General features: G+C 28.8%; 2 protein-coding genes across 2 annotated transcripts in view; both read left to right on the forward strand.

The window, feature by feature from the left end:
- LOC126553778 (uncharacterized) overlaps positions 1-14,192 on the forward strand; it is a 52,315-nt gene extending 38,123 nt beyond the window's left edge. Inside the window, exons 11-15 of the mRNA XM_050208894.1 lie at positions 2,658-2,974; positions 4,273-4,557; positions 10,583-10,660; positions 10,914-10,979; positions 13,814-14,192. Of these exons, the coding sequence (XP_050064851.1) occupies positions 2,658-2,974; positions 4,273-4,557; positions 10,583-10,660; positions 10,914-10,979; positions 13,814-13,888 (821 nt within the window). The 3' untranslated portion in view covers positions 13,889-14,192. The remainder of the gene's footprint in view (positions 1-2,657; positions 2,975-4,272; positions 4,558-10,582; positions 10,661-10,913; positions 10,980-13,813) is intronic.
- On the forward strand, positions 6,097-7,825 carry LOC126553780 (uncharacterized). The gene is made up of 2 exons (XM_050208896.1): positions 6,097-7,018; positions 7,605-7,825. Exons 1-2 carry the CDS (start codon positions 6,487-6,489, stop codon positions 7,610-7,612), a joined length of 540 nt encoding a protein of 179 aa, XP_050064853.1. The 5' UTR covers positions 6,097-6,486; the 3' UTR covers positions 7,613-7,825.
- Positions 14,193-15,096: the final 904 nt, after the last annotated feature.

Genomic DNA, 15,096 nt, shown 5'->3' on the forward strand with positions numbered 1-15,096 from the left:
AAGTCATTAAGTGTTTTTGGATTGGGTGGCAAATTTTTCCTTAGGTATGTGTAAAATACATAAAAATTAAATTGGATTCGTGGAAATTTGAAAAAAATAAATACCTCCGGACTTTACGCATTGATTTTTTTAAATTATCACGGTTAGGTAGTTGACTGAGAACCCCGTCAGATAAGCCAGCCATCTCTGTACGTAATATTTGAGCAGGTGGTAGTTGTGGTTGGTCCTCAGCTTTCCGCTTCAAAGAATATTTGATGATCTCTGCTTCACACTCTTCTTGGTTGGGAACATGTTCGTGATCGTCCAACGTTGGTTCTCGTACAAAATAATTTTTATTTTCAAAAATATTGAACGCAGTAATAACTCTTGCTTTGCACTCTTTTTTACGTAACTTTTGACATTCCCAGTATGTTTTACCGTTGACTGGTAATTTAGAACGCACATAAATAAAACCTCCACAAATTAATTTTGTTTCACCCAAAATTTTAATTTCAGCCATGGTGATAGATTAAAATTAAATTAAAATGATTTTGCTAAGTATATAATCTTATATTATTTACAATAAAATGCACTGGAAAGTATAACGACGGTCGATAGCACTCGAATAACGCGGCTTTACGATTACAACGATTACGTTTTACTTGTATACCATAGATAAAAGATACAAACGATAATAATAATAATAATAATATCGGTGTAAAATATAAATCAGCGACGGTAAAGTGCAATAATGGCAAACATGCGATTCTACATGTGCCCGTTTATCGCACGGAGAAAAAAAAGATTAGAAAAGATTAGAAAAGATTAGAATGTATAGCAACAGCTGTATTTTAGTTATAATGTATAGAAAATACATACCTAGTCATTACAGCTCACAGTTATAACAACATTTTTAAATTTTTAAAAATTTTTATTTCGGGAACAATAACCGTCGGGAAAAAGTCGTTCGGGAAAAAAGGTTTCGGGTTTTCGGATTTTCGGATAAAACGACATTCGGGAAAAAGTTCATTCGGGAATTTCGATTCGGGAAAAACGGCGGGTACCACTTTAGTAACCTTAGTTACCTTAGTTAATAATAAATAAAGTAGTTATTTTAAATACAAGTCATAGATACCTAGTACCTACACATTTATTCGTAATTCCCTTAGTTGTTTTTATTTAAAAAATATTATTAATTTGGTACGTTATTTATACATTGTTGAATTCATAGAATTATAATAATCAATTAAAAAAAGCGGGCAAGTGAGTACCGCTCTGCTGTACATTAGGTGCCGTATGGATCATTATTATATATTATAGGAGTGTTAAATTTGAATCCAATGATAATTATCATTGTATACGAAAAACGATTCTGAACGAAGATGATTTGTCAGCCTAGGATATAATTTCTAGTGGTTGGTGAAAAAGGTGATTTATGTTTTAATGGCCTGAATACAACAAAATTTAAGTTCTTTTATAATAATTGTAAGCTAAACTTATGAAAAACCTTGTATTAAATTTTCAACTCTTAGCTACCTATACAAACATTTTTATGAATTATACCTACAAAATAATTTGCAAATATTCATAATTTTGACGTTGAACTTCAAATGCTAATAAAAAAAAAATTGTGCCTATGTATTCTTATAATTTTTTAATCACTATAATAATAACTTATGAGGAACTTTGCATTAAATTTTCAAGTATTTTGATAGGGCCAAAAAAATTTTACCGACACATAAAAAAACAATTTTCAGAAAAATTGAAAATTTCAGTTGTCTATAAATAGCTCAAAAAAAGTCAAAATATTTTGAAAATTAAATCACGTAAAGAAAACGCTAATCTTAATAACTGTTAAAATTTTCATGTATCTACGACTTATACTTTTTGAATAATAACAAATATTTAAAATCGTTTGAGGATAAATCGTTATTTAGTCTGAATACGGTAGAGTTTTTTTTACAGATATTTGAAGAAAAATGTATGGAGAACCTTGTACCAAATTTTCAAACCTTAGTTAAAAAAGAAAAAAGTTTTATGATTTTTCAACTTCAAAATTACTTACAAATTTTCGCGTTTTCGACAGATTTCGTAAAAATTTGAACTATAAACTCTTATAAAAAAAAATTGTGACTAATGATTTTTAATTTTTTTTAGCTACATTAAAAACAACTCATAAGGAACCTTGTATTAAATTTTTAAAACTTTTTGGTCATCCAAAAATTTTTTATTGACGTTTTAAAAGAAATTTCTCAAAAAAATCGAAAATTTCAGTGGTCTATAAATAACTCAAAAAAGTCAAAATTTTTTGAAAATTTAACTACATACGGATACCACTGACATTAACATTTGGTGAAAATTTCAAGTATTTTCAGTGATTAGTTTTTAGTCGAAAACTGGTTTTGCGTAAAAATTGCCGTTTTTCCGTCATTTTTTTTTTGTTTTTCTCGATTTTTTTGAAAACTGTTGGAAAATGTTAACTTTTACCTCTATAATGCACCAAGGATATTCACTTTTACATCGGAAACCACCCCCATTGTTTGAAATTGGAGCATTATTTCGACTAGTTTTGCTGTACACAGACACACAAAAAAAAAAAAAACACACATCATTGTAAAATCAATACATTCTTCACTTCGTTTAGAATCTAACATACTATTATTTTTTTTATTTTCAAGCAATGGAATTACTGATTGATTACACCAAATTTCAAGATGAAAAAAATAAAATAAAGAAAAAGGATAATCAACTCGCTAAAACAATATATAACAATATAAGTGAAAAAGTAAAAAATCTTTTTATTGCCTATAAGTGGTTGATGGAATTGTTTGAAGTAAAGAGTGATCATTCAGAATCTTGTACCTATACACCATTATTGAATGAAGCTAAAAATAATGCAGATAGAATGGCATTCAAATTTAAAGATGTGTCCGGCAATGAACAATTAGTCAATGATGAACATTTTATATACCTAAAAGCTAAACAAAAAAGCAAAGTAATTAGTCTTAAGATGTTTAATTTATATTTGCATTTTGCACAATACTAAAATGTTGAGATATTTTATTTTATTTTAAATATTTTATAATAATATATGACCCTATATCATAATTCAAATGCCAAATTCAGTAATATCTAGAAAACACTTTTTTTAAACAAAATTAAGTAGTAAAAAGGATTTCACACACATCCTTTTTCATGAGTTTGATTCATCAATTTTCAATTTTCATGATATTTAATAGAAATTAAATAAATTATTATTTTTAAGTACCTAGGTACTAATTTATTATAACATACATTCGTTTCCATGACTCCTCTGTAGATACATAGCATTTTATTGTATCTATAATAATTATAAAATTATATTGAATAAAACGAAAAATAATCACTAGGTAAAAGTTACATTTAAGAAACTAAATTTTTAAGGGAATAAGTATACAATATTGCACACATTTTAACGAGATACAAAAAAGTTATTACCTATTGTTTATAGTCTGTTAGGTATTTATAATTTTTTTATATTTTTTTTTTCATATCAATAACACTAAAAAATAAGTTTAAAAATTTCAAAACTAATTATGTTTAATAATGTGTTTCGTGTATACAATTCGGTTTTAATTGGTTGTATTGTTATAAATAAAAAAAAAAAAAAACAATTTTACTTGCTCAATAAAATCGTGTAGTGTTTAAATTACAATTTAAAATGACATATTTTCTTTTGAATTAATTTAGTTGATTTTTCTAAGAGATTATTCCTGCTACCTATATCTATTTTTACATTGACCTAAGTATTTGGTTATGTTATTGTTGAAAGATTTGAAATTAATCTCTAGTAATACTAATGTCAATGGAAATATATATATATATATTTATTTATAATCACTACATACAACATAAAAAAATCTAATGTCACCACACAAATAACTGAATTATTTATTGTTACAATCATAAAAAACATTCTATACACTTAACTTAAAACATACCTACCATTAACAAAAAGATTATTTTATAATTTATTTTACACTGATTAAAAATAATTTAACTCTCAATTTGTATCTCGTAAGTGGCTAGTTTTTAAAATAAATGATTACTATTTTAAAATCGCAATAAGATCAATTACCTATCACTACCAATTCAATTAAAATGATATTATTTTAATATACAAATTCTTGAATCACTTACAGAACTTATCATACAACTCATTTTTTTTCTCAAAAACTCCTATGAAAAAAATACATTTATGTTTATCAAATTTTAAATTGGCAATATAATTAATTAACAAAATATTATTTTCAGGTGCTATTATCTATTGATAATTGGGAACTTTCGAATACACCTGGTGGTTGGATTCGGGATACACCAAATAAAACGATATTAAAATATTTTGACAAAACAGAGATCAAAGAAAATGATATATTTGAACAACTTAAAAAACTGAGAGACAATTCGAAAAGTCCATACATTAATAGGATTGAATTATTTACTATAATATTTAGATATCTTTGGAAACTGAAACAAGATTATGTTGCAATGTACACAAGTATACAGAGTGCTATTTCCGAAATAGTTGTTACTCCTGAGGTAAATCTGTTTTAAAACTAATATAGTTTTTATATAGCCGAAGTTAGATCACACAGTCCTTAATTCTATGATTTCCCGAATCCCACTCAACTATCATGATAGATAGTACAACTTAAAACAGTATCGTATAATTCATTAAATTTAATGTAATATAATATAACAGTGTAAATAGGTACATTAAGGTGATATTAAAGTAATGAATAATGATGATCATCATAAAATTGGCCTGTAGAAAATACCTACATATCACCCTGTAACGCTTATTCTTATCTCAGATAAACCGATTAGTAGTACTGTATTTATTGTAAGTAATACATTAATTAATTATAAATAAAAGATTCGTACATCAAAAGAGCGTTGTAGTCCTACAAAAACACGTAGATAATGTAGATATGTGTATTTATTATACATAACAGGGATGAGTATATTTTATCTGGCTCGTCCTGGCCGTCCTACATTTCAAAATCACATCATACAATGTTAAAGTTTATCGTCTATTATTCTATAATCTATATATATAAACTATCTTGTCAATATATAATAATTGTTATCTGGCATTGAACATCATTAAATATCTAAATTTCATAATATAGTATATGTATATACACACACGTATGTATAGCTTTTAACCATAGCTATTAGTACATTCGTATCGTGCTGTCGTTGAAAATTTTTTTCGTATTTTAGAGGTAAAGAATATCCGCAAAAAAGTAAAATTGATGACGAGAACAGAAATTTTAACACCTTATGGTAGAATGACTACCTATTTATATATTATTAACTAGCAGACCCGGCGAACTCCGTTTCGCCACCAGATTCGTTTTATGTAACATTTCGTTTGGTGATTAAAAGATAAAGAAAAAAAATTTTTTTTGTTATATATTTGAAAAGGAAAATATTTATTTCATTTCACAACAGTAATAAATTCATTTCAATTACCTACTAAAATGAAGTGTTATTTAATTGTTTCATTGTAGTGCTCTTTGGTAAACCACATTTTTTGTTTTTTGGTCTGACGTTAACACAAACAAAGCGGATGGTTTCCCAACTCGTGAACACGCAACGTATAACTGTCCATGTGAAAAACAATGATTTTCCAAATTTATCACGCAAACACTAAGCGATTGGCCTTGCGACTTATTAATTGTCATTGCGAACGCAAGGCGAACTGGGAATTGCAATCGTTTGAAGTCAAACGGAAGATCAGTCGGAATCATTGGTATTCGAGGAATACATACATTTTCACCTGCGTACTTTCCGTTAATAATGGTTGCCTCAATTAAATTCGGCATAAGTCTCTTTACCGAAAGTCGAGTACCGTTGCAAAGTCGCGGTGGATTCAAATTACGCAGTATCAAAATAACTGTACCAACTTTCAGTTGCAAGTTATGTGGTGGAAATCCTGGTATCTCCAGAGAGTTCAAAAACTCCGTTGGATAATTTACTACATCATCGGGATTTGTTATTGAATCAACGGATTTGTATGTCACCAAATCGCCAGCAATTTTTGATTGAATGGTGAAATTCAGTGCGTGGACATCATTATTTTTTGCTGCAAGAATTGCTCGTTGACTTAACCAAGCATAATTCTTATAATTCTCACTAATGTTTGGGAAAACATTTTCAATAAGAACTAATTGAGTGTCTACAAATCGGCAAAAGTCGTTGGTAAGAGTAATTAATCCAGATGTCGCATCAACTGGGACTTTTCCATTTCCAAGATCTAACAATTGTTTGGAAAATTGTGCAGCATTTTGATCATTTTGAAGTTGAACTCTCATATTAGTGGTTAGCGATAATGTTTTTACGTTATTCCATAAAGGTGATGCCTTTAGGCAAGCATTCAATTCATCTGCAGGCGTTCCACGGGGAACTACTGGCAACGTCTGCCTGAAATCGCCTGCCAACAATATCATCAAGCCGCCAAAGATGTTGTTATTTCTCCGAAGATCCTTCAGTGTGAAGTTAAGTGCTTCAAGTGATTTCTTATGTGCTATTGTGCACTCATCCCAAACAATGAGCTTGCATTGCATTAACAATTTTCCCATTGCACTGGATCGGGAAATATTGCACGTTGGAGTATCAATTGTGTTTAAATTGAGTGGCAACTTAAGCGCAGAATGTGCAGTACGACCGCCATCTAGAAGAGTCGCCGCAATTCCAGATGATGCTAACGCCAAAGCTATGTCACATCTTGATCGAATAGTGGCCAAAATAAATGAAATGACAAATGTTTTCCCTGTTCCTCCAGGTGCATCCAGGAAGAATAGACCACCAGTATTATTGTCCACCGCTTGCATTAATGTTTTGTATACTTGTTTTTGCTGTTCATTCAGCAACGGAACATTATTTCTAACGAATTCCTGCAATGTATCAACATTGTATTGCAGCTCTCGATTTAATTCTTGGTTGAATGCATCGTGCATCGATCGATTTGGCGCAATCATTCCTACTTCAATCAGTAGCTTGTTTGCAATAGTCAAGCATTGATCCTCAATCAGAATCAATCCTTCATTGTAGATTTCATCGGTTATTTGGATGTCAGGATTATTCGTTTGAATACGCAAGCGATGCAAGATATCTTCACATATGGCGTCTTTGTATTTGTTCCATAACTGAATTGGTTGTGAAGGAAAACATGTGGTGATGATAATTGCGAACAGCGTTCGTATTTGGTACGCATTTGATGAAACAACTGAATCTGCAAGTGTTAAATCCCAATGAGAATCGTTCTCCAGCAAACCCAATAGTTGACATGCTTCTCGATATGTTTGGCATTGGTGGCCATTCACAGTTTTCAAATGCGCAAATGATTTCGGTCCACGTACATTTACTAACAGCAGTCGCAAATAAAAACATTCATCGTTTCTAGGATGAACAGTGTACATACGACCTAGTGCATCAGTTGAAAACACCTGTGGCCAGTCTGGAACTGGGGTTCCTTGTTTGCGACGTTGGAATTTCTTTGTTGATTGATTCCAAGTGTGCTCACGCGATGTCTCAATCGGTCATTTTCTCTTATTATATTTTGTTTTTCTTCTCTTAAGTTCCTTGAATAGACTTGTTGCTGGCTTGCATGTCTTGTGCGGCGGCCGATGTTCGCACGTCGTTCTCTAGGCATTTTGGACTATGGACAGAGTGTTGAATTTAACTTCAAATGCACGATCCACATAATTTACACTGAGCTTAAATGAAATTAACTGAGCAGAGAATAATGACTATCTGTCACACACTTTATCACGCACCGTTGCTATTGGTTTGAAGTACATGCTATGTATAATAGATGGCGCTGTATGTGAAAAACGATTTCCCCACTTTTCTGTTGAATTTTCTTTGCTATAAACCTCACGGAGCCCAAGACCTTTCCAACGAATGCAAAACCGTGGAAATCGGTTCGTGCGTTCTGGAGTTATAGCGTCAGGGAGGAAAACCGGACTTATTTTTATATAATAGATAAAATAAATGTTAATTAAAATGTATATTTTGATAACCTTTTTTTTTTTTGCTTTCTGGCCCGCATTGGCCCTCTAGTAACTTAAGTTGCCCATCCCTGATATATAATAACTAGGGTTAGGATTTATATGCATTTGCATGTTTTTTCCTTAAGTACAAATTTAATGGTTGTCAGATTTGTCCACGATTTGGCTTATTCTCGTTTAAATAGAACCAATTTTTTTTTTGCATATTTTTGCATATTTTGAACACAATGCATATAATTTCATTTTTATAGATTTTTGGAATTTTGACTTTTTTTAACTTAAATTTTCAAAATTTTATAATTTATTGTTAATTTTAAATGGTTTTTTTTCATAAAATCGATAGTTTTTGGTTTATCCGTCGAATAATTGTAAATATAGAGTATAAAAATTATCTATCCAAGAAATCGATATTGATTAACTCCAAGATAAATCGAATTATTTAAATATGCACCAATAACCTCGTGAGATGTGGAAAGGAGTTTTAGTCAGTATAAATGTATTTTACGTTCAAATTGCTGGATGTTTGTATTTGAAAATTAATGAAACAACACATTATAGTAGCATGTAATAATGATATAATATAAGCTAATATTTAATATTTTAATGTAATAATAATAAATTTTGAATTATGATAAATAATAATACTCTAGAAATAATAAAAATTTGTTTTTGCATATTTTAGTAAATAAAATGCATATTTTATAATTTTTTATTGCATATAAATCCTTGCCCTTAATAATTTATTATTAAGAAAATCCAAGACGTGTATTTATCGTATAAGACACAGTAATAACTTTAATTTTCAATGTCATTTAAAAATGATTTTAAAATCAAAAAAATTGGAAAAAAAAATTTGGACGGCCGTGTTAATCAAAGCACCGCCGACTGACCAGCCGGAGCAGGGTTCGTTCTTGCTACCATCTGCCTAACCTATCATAGGAACCTTATGCCATAATGTATTAACTACCGTTTGTGTTGAAAATCAATGCCGAATCTCAAGCTCTTAAGCAGTTTCCTAGTAAAGAATGCTGCATAACCGTCATTTTGCTTGTTAAATTCTTACAATTCTCATATAATGAAAACTCGGACAGTAAAAATATTCTCTTATTACGTCTTTGTAATGACTGTGATAAATCACTATCTTATTATATTTGTTATGAAAATTTAAAATACACACATGCTATTCGAATGTACCAAATGCGGTTCAACAATTAGATACAAATGTCCGTACGTCACTGTCTAATAATAGGTAATAATATTTACATCGTGGAAAACAAAATGCATTATAGGAGTGTATAGTATACAACGTTACCGTATTTATGCACGTATTTTGAATATATTTTTAAATATCAGAATATTAATATTATAACTAATACTTCAAAATATCAAGTCTATTAACTTTATATATATATTTTTACACGTACCCACGATGAACTTATAAAAGTATTTACGACTGTTTAACAAACTTTGAACTCATACATTAATAGCAGCGAATTTTTCATGAATCATTATAATTTATAATTCACTCATTAGATCGTTGATCGTTTTATGTATCATATATCTGGGCTCATAAATCTATATTTCTGTGTCTTCACACGAATTTTTCTCAGTGAAGCCCAGTAGTAAGTAAGCGAGATTCGCGAAACGTCAAACGACACGTGCTACGGGAAAGCGTACGGTACGGACTACGGGATGAAGCGGAAAAAGGTCGGAAATCTTTAGAAAATTTGGTAGAAAAAAAGTTTTTATAATGAAACGGCAAAACGGCGGTACAGATAACGTTTTCATAAATATTGCAGCGAAATTTTTCGATTAGTAGTCTACCTACTACAGGAGTCTCCAAACTACAGCTTACAGGTCGGATACCGAATACGGCCCTCGAACAAATTTTAACAGGCCCACGGTCTCTATAGGATAGTAAATATACGAGGAGTTAACTATCATTTAAAAATTAAAAATTGTATGTATTGAGTAATACATGTATAAACGTTTGGCCCACCAAGAGATGATATTTTTTGTGGCCCTTGAATAAAAAAATTTGGAGACCCCTGGTCTAGAATGGGTGGCGCAATTACCATTTTTTATATAATTCATAGGAGTGAATATAAATATATATTTACTATAGTGATTGCGATCTATTACAATGTTGTGTTATTTGAACTCACTACGTATACGTATAAAATAATTAAGTACAAAACTTTATAGAAAATTTGACTCGTTTAAATTCAAAAGGAAATTCATTAGTCATTATCGATATTCTATGAATAAAAACAACTTGACCTTGGGCCGAGCCGGAAAGAATTTTAGCTTCAATCATGTTCCTCCGCATAGTTACTATTTGTAATCTAGTAGGTAATCTAGTAGGTACCATTGCATAAATTCGGGTAGTTGAGGAACACATTGTCATCTAGACTGCTATTTGCAAGCAATATAAATGTTATCCTAGATCACAACTACCATGATTAATAGTATTTATTACAATGCAATATATATATATATATGTGTTACTTATCTAACAAATTAAACAACTTATTGGATAATTATAGGACCGCTTGAGGAATTTAGAAGCACATGAATTATTTACTATGTATTTGATGGACAGAAATGAAGTTGGAATTAAATTGGTAAATTATGCATCATGGTTTGATTATTTTTAAATAATACACATTGTTTAAATATATTTTTAAAGTTCCAAAAAACAACCATATTGAAACCTTTTAATTTATAGAGTAAATATTCTTTTTAAAAAGCAAATTAAATATTTTTTTATAATTTTAATTTTAAAGATACATAAGTATATTGAACACGTCAAAATATACATTTTATGCTATACGCATTATTAACTTTTAATTTTAATGTTTTTTTTTTTTTTTTTAGTCGAATGTACTTGATATTGGTCAAGTATATAATACATTTTTGATTAATCCTGAAATCCGTTATGAGGTAAAATAACAGCAATAAATAATTTTAATAATTTTAATGGGTCATCATTTTTATAATTAGGACTAAGAAGTTAATGACTTTAAAAACATTAAAAAATGTAAATATGAAATAAAAATGACAAAAAAACAGTTTGCTGTATAATAGGTCACTATAATCGATGTATTGAATTTGAATCCAATGATAGGCATCATTATATTTAAATGACTCTGAAAAGAACTACGGATATGATTTGTCAGCCTAGGATATAATTTCTAGTGCTTAGTGGAAAAGGTAGTTTATGCCTATAAATAGCATTAAAAAATAAGCAAAATATTTTGAAAATTAAATTATGTAAATAAAATGCCAATCTAACAACTGGTAAAATTTTCAAGTATCTACAACTAAAACTTTTTGAATAATAAGATTTAAAATTGTTTGAGGATAAATCGTTATCGTTACGTAATTCAATTTCGTAAAAAATTAAAATTTAGACACTCATAACATATTTCCTATAATGATGCTTCGGATTTTCTGTGCAGTTATTTGAAGGAAAACTTATGAAAAACTTAGGGTTGAATTTTGTAACCTTAAACATAAAAATAAAAAATTTATGGCTTTTCAAATATGCAAATTTTCGCGATTTTGACATAATTCGTAAAAATAAATAATAAACCCTTATAAAAAAAAAATTATGAAGAACGATTTTTATAACTACAATAAAAAAAAAAACTCATAAGGAATCTTGTATTCAATTTTCAATTTTTTTTGGGGCGGCAACATTTTTTTATCGACACTTCAAAAAAAAAAAATTCTCAGAAAAATCGACTGGTTTTGAGTAAAAATTTTCGTTTTTCGTTCTTTTATTTTGTTTTTTTCCATTTGTTTGAAAACTGTTTGAAAATGTTTACTCTTGACCCCTATAATGCACCAAAGATATTCATTTTTCCATCGGAACCCCCCCCCCCCCACATCAGAAGTTTGAAATTGAAGCATTATTTCGACAAGTTATGCTGTACACAGACATAAAAAAACACACCTCACAATAAAATCAATACATTCATCACTTCGTTCAGAATCTAAAATCACTGAATAAAAATATTTTATATTTCAATGAATGATGTTATAAGTAAACATGAGAATTATAAAAATTTATAAAAAGTTTGAAATGTAAAATAAGACTTAGGAAGCTGCTTTGCTATATATATTTAGTGTCATTGAGTAGAATCTCATTAGAACTCAGTAGATGAAAGTGTACGATTATTATATCATTATTTATATTTTATAAACATAATAATATGTACAATAGGTACATATTATATAGTATACATATATATAATATATATATCATAAACCAAACATGTAAAATATAATATTGTAATGCTGATTATACATAAAGCCCTTCCAGTGAGGTCTCATGTTTAATTATTGTAAAGCTACGGCTAAAAACGAATACCATGTAAGAGACAGGCAGTTCCCCGCGATTAACATCACGCGCTCACGAACTCCGACTTCCGAGACTGTCCTACAGCTTGTACATTTTATTAGTAAGTAAGAATAAACTTTATATATTAATACGTTTTTGGATCAATCCACATTTATTTGTATCCTATGTACCATTTATGCTCCCGAGCTACGATTAAATTATATTCATAAGAAACTAACTTCTTCCCTGAATATTCTATATTTAACTGATCATCCCCGACCACGCTACATATTAGTAGAGGCGCCGTAGCTCTTAAGTAGTTAAAATACAAATATTTGAGATTGGTTTAAAATGTTAATGTATTATTAGGTATTAAGTTATGTTAATGAAGTATAAGTTTAATTGAAGTTGGGAGGAAGTAATGCGAAAGCAGTCCCCTTCCGGTCGTCGGTTCCAAACAGCAAAAAAAAAAAAAAGTGTAATTGAAGTAAGAATAATAAGAGTTTTTATTTAAGATTTAGGAGATAAAGTATTAGCGTAATGGTAAATGGTAAATGTGTTATTTGAATTAGTAATAAATCTTTTACCTAATTATAATACATTATAATACATCATTATAATATTTATTCATTACCTATTATATCATTATAAGCCAAAAACGTTTCTGATCACATATGGTTTTTCATCTATAATTTTACAATGATATGTTTTTTTTTTATGTTCAACATAACTTGCGAAAAAATGCTTCAATTTCTAACTTAAGGTGTGGTTCGCGATGACAAATAAAGCCTTAATAAATTATAGAGGTAAAAAAACTTTTACAACAGTTTTCAAAATAAATTGATAAGAAAAAAAAAGTGACGGAAAAACGAGAATTATTATACAAAACCAGATTTCGACCAAATCAATTTTTTTTTTTTATAGTTGTAACTCAAATACTAATCACTACAAATGCTTAAAATATTTACAAAATATTTATATGAGTACCTACTATTTATTTACTGTTAAATGTTCAAGATATATTGGCTTTTTTGAGTTATTTATAGACAACTGAAATGTTCTAAGTATTGTTTTTTATAGTGTCGATAAAAAAAAATGTTGGTTGCCCATAAAAACTTGAAAATTAATACAACTAATACAAGATTCCCTATAAGTTGTGCTTATTGTAATTCAAAAATCTTAACAATAAACAAACAAATTTTTATTTAATTGGTTTTTTAAGTTCAAATAATGACAGAAGTTCGTCATAATCATAATGTTTGTAAATTATTTTGGAGGTATGATTCATAAAAATGTTTGTATCAGTAGCTAAGAGTTGAAAATTTAATACAAGATTTTCCATAAGTTGGACTAACAATAATTATAAAAGAACTTAAATTTTGGGGTATTCAGGCCATTAAAATTTTTATATGTATTTTATATTATGTTACAGAATAATATTACCTATAAAGATTTTTGGGATGACGAGGATGATGATACTAACATAGACATTAATAATACAATATAATTTATTATTATAATTAATTAATCACTATAAATTGTAATAATTTTTAAAACTTACTTAGATATAAAATTATATTATCAATTAAAATCCATAATTATAATAATATTACCTTTTTACAATATTGTAAAAAAATATTTTGATATTATATCTTTATAAATATTTATTTAAGACCATCCTTTAAACGTTTACATAATATATTATGTAGTTTTAAAATTGTATGAAAAATATTATTAGTAGTAGTTAATTAACTTGATAGTTACTATTTTTAATTTTATGTCGAAATTACATAACATTATATACAGAGAAACAGCCTTGCATTATTTTATTTAAGATTCTGATAGTTATATTACTTGATGTTTATAATAATATTTATAATCAAAAACTAATTACATTAATTAAATTAGAAAAACAATATACCTAATTTGATTTTCGATGCTAAGCATATCCATTATTCATTAATGTATTGATTTTAGGATTTTAAAATTTTGATGAAGATTTCTTGCAGAAAATAGTAACTCGTTTCTTGGTTGTTAAAATTTAAAATGATAAATATATTTTTAAATATTTTTAAAAAAACTAGAAAATAATTAATATGAACATTCGGGGTACAGTGGACTGCATTTATAGCATTATAAGGTGTATAAGTAGGTGTAAATTAATAAACACTGACCGATAACAACATTTTATTTTAAACTACATAAAATATAAATTAATTCTCCTAAAAGCGAGAGTCGGCTTGAGAAAGGCTGAGACTACTTGCACGGTAAGACGATGTTGCGCTTATATATGTTTTCGAATCCTCCAGAGTTATCGACGGCGGCACCGCTAACCTTATAGAACATTACGGTAGACACATGCGACTTCTTGATGCTTGAGCGGTCGAATATTCTAGAATATATTACAGTTTCAGTACCTCCTTTTGTAGTGGAATTAACTGGTGTCAAAAATGTCCTGGAATCTTACTCGGCGACCTAAGCGAGATGTGCGTTTTGGCAATGACGATGGATCGGTTCTAGGTGGTTGTTATTAATAGGCTATATGCGGAGCAGTAGCTGGTGGAGTATAGTCCTGGTTTTCATTTGAGATTTCGTTCACCGGGAGATAGGCAGGTTTCACTTCATCAATCGTAACCATAAATGATTTATTTCGAATTTTTATTATGAAAGTCTTCTCATTCCAGGAAAACACTTCATAATGGGCCTTGATAGGGT

This window comes from Aphis gossypii, unplaced genomic scaffold, assembly GCF_020184175.1.
Source record: "Aphis gossypii isolate Hap1 unplaced genomic scaffold, ASM2018417v2 Contig00327, whole genome shotgun sequence".
NCBI lineage: Eukaryota > Metazoa > Arthropoda > Insecta > Hemiptera > Aphididae > Aphis > Aphis gossypii.

Excerpts from the sequence above, each read along its gene's own strand:
- LOC126553780 (XM_050208896.1), top strand. The coding sequence starts at position 6,487 with ATGTTGTTATTTCTCCGAAGATCCTTCAGTGTGAAGTTAAGTGCTTCA.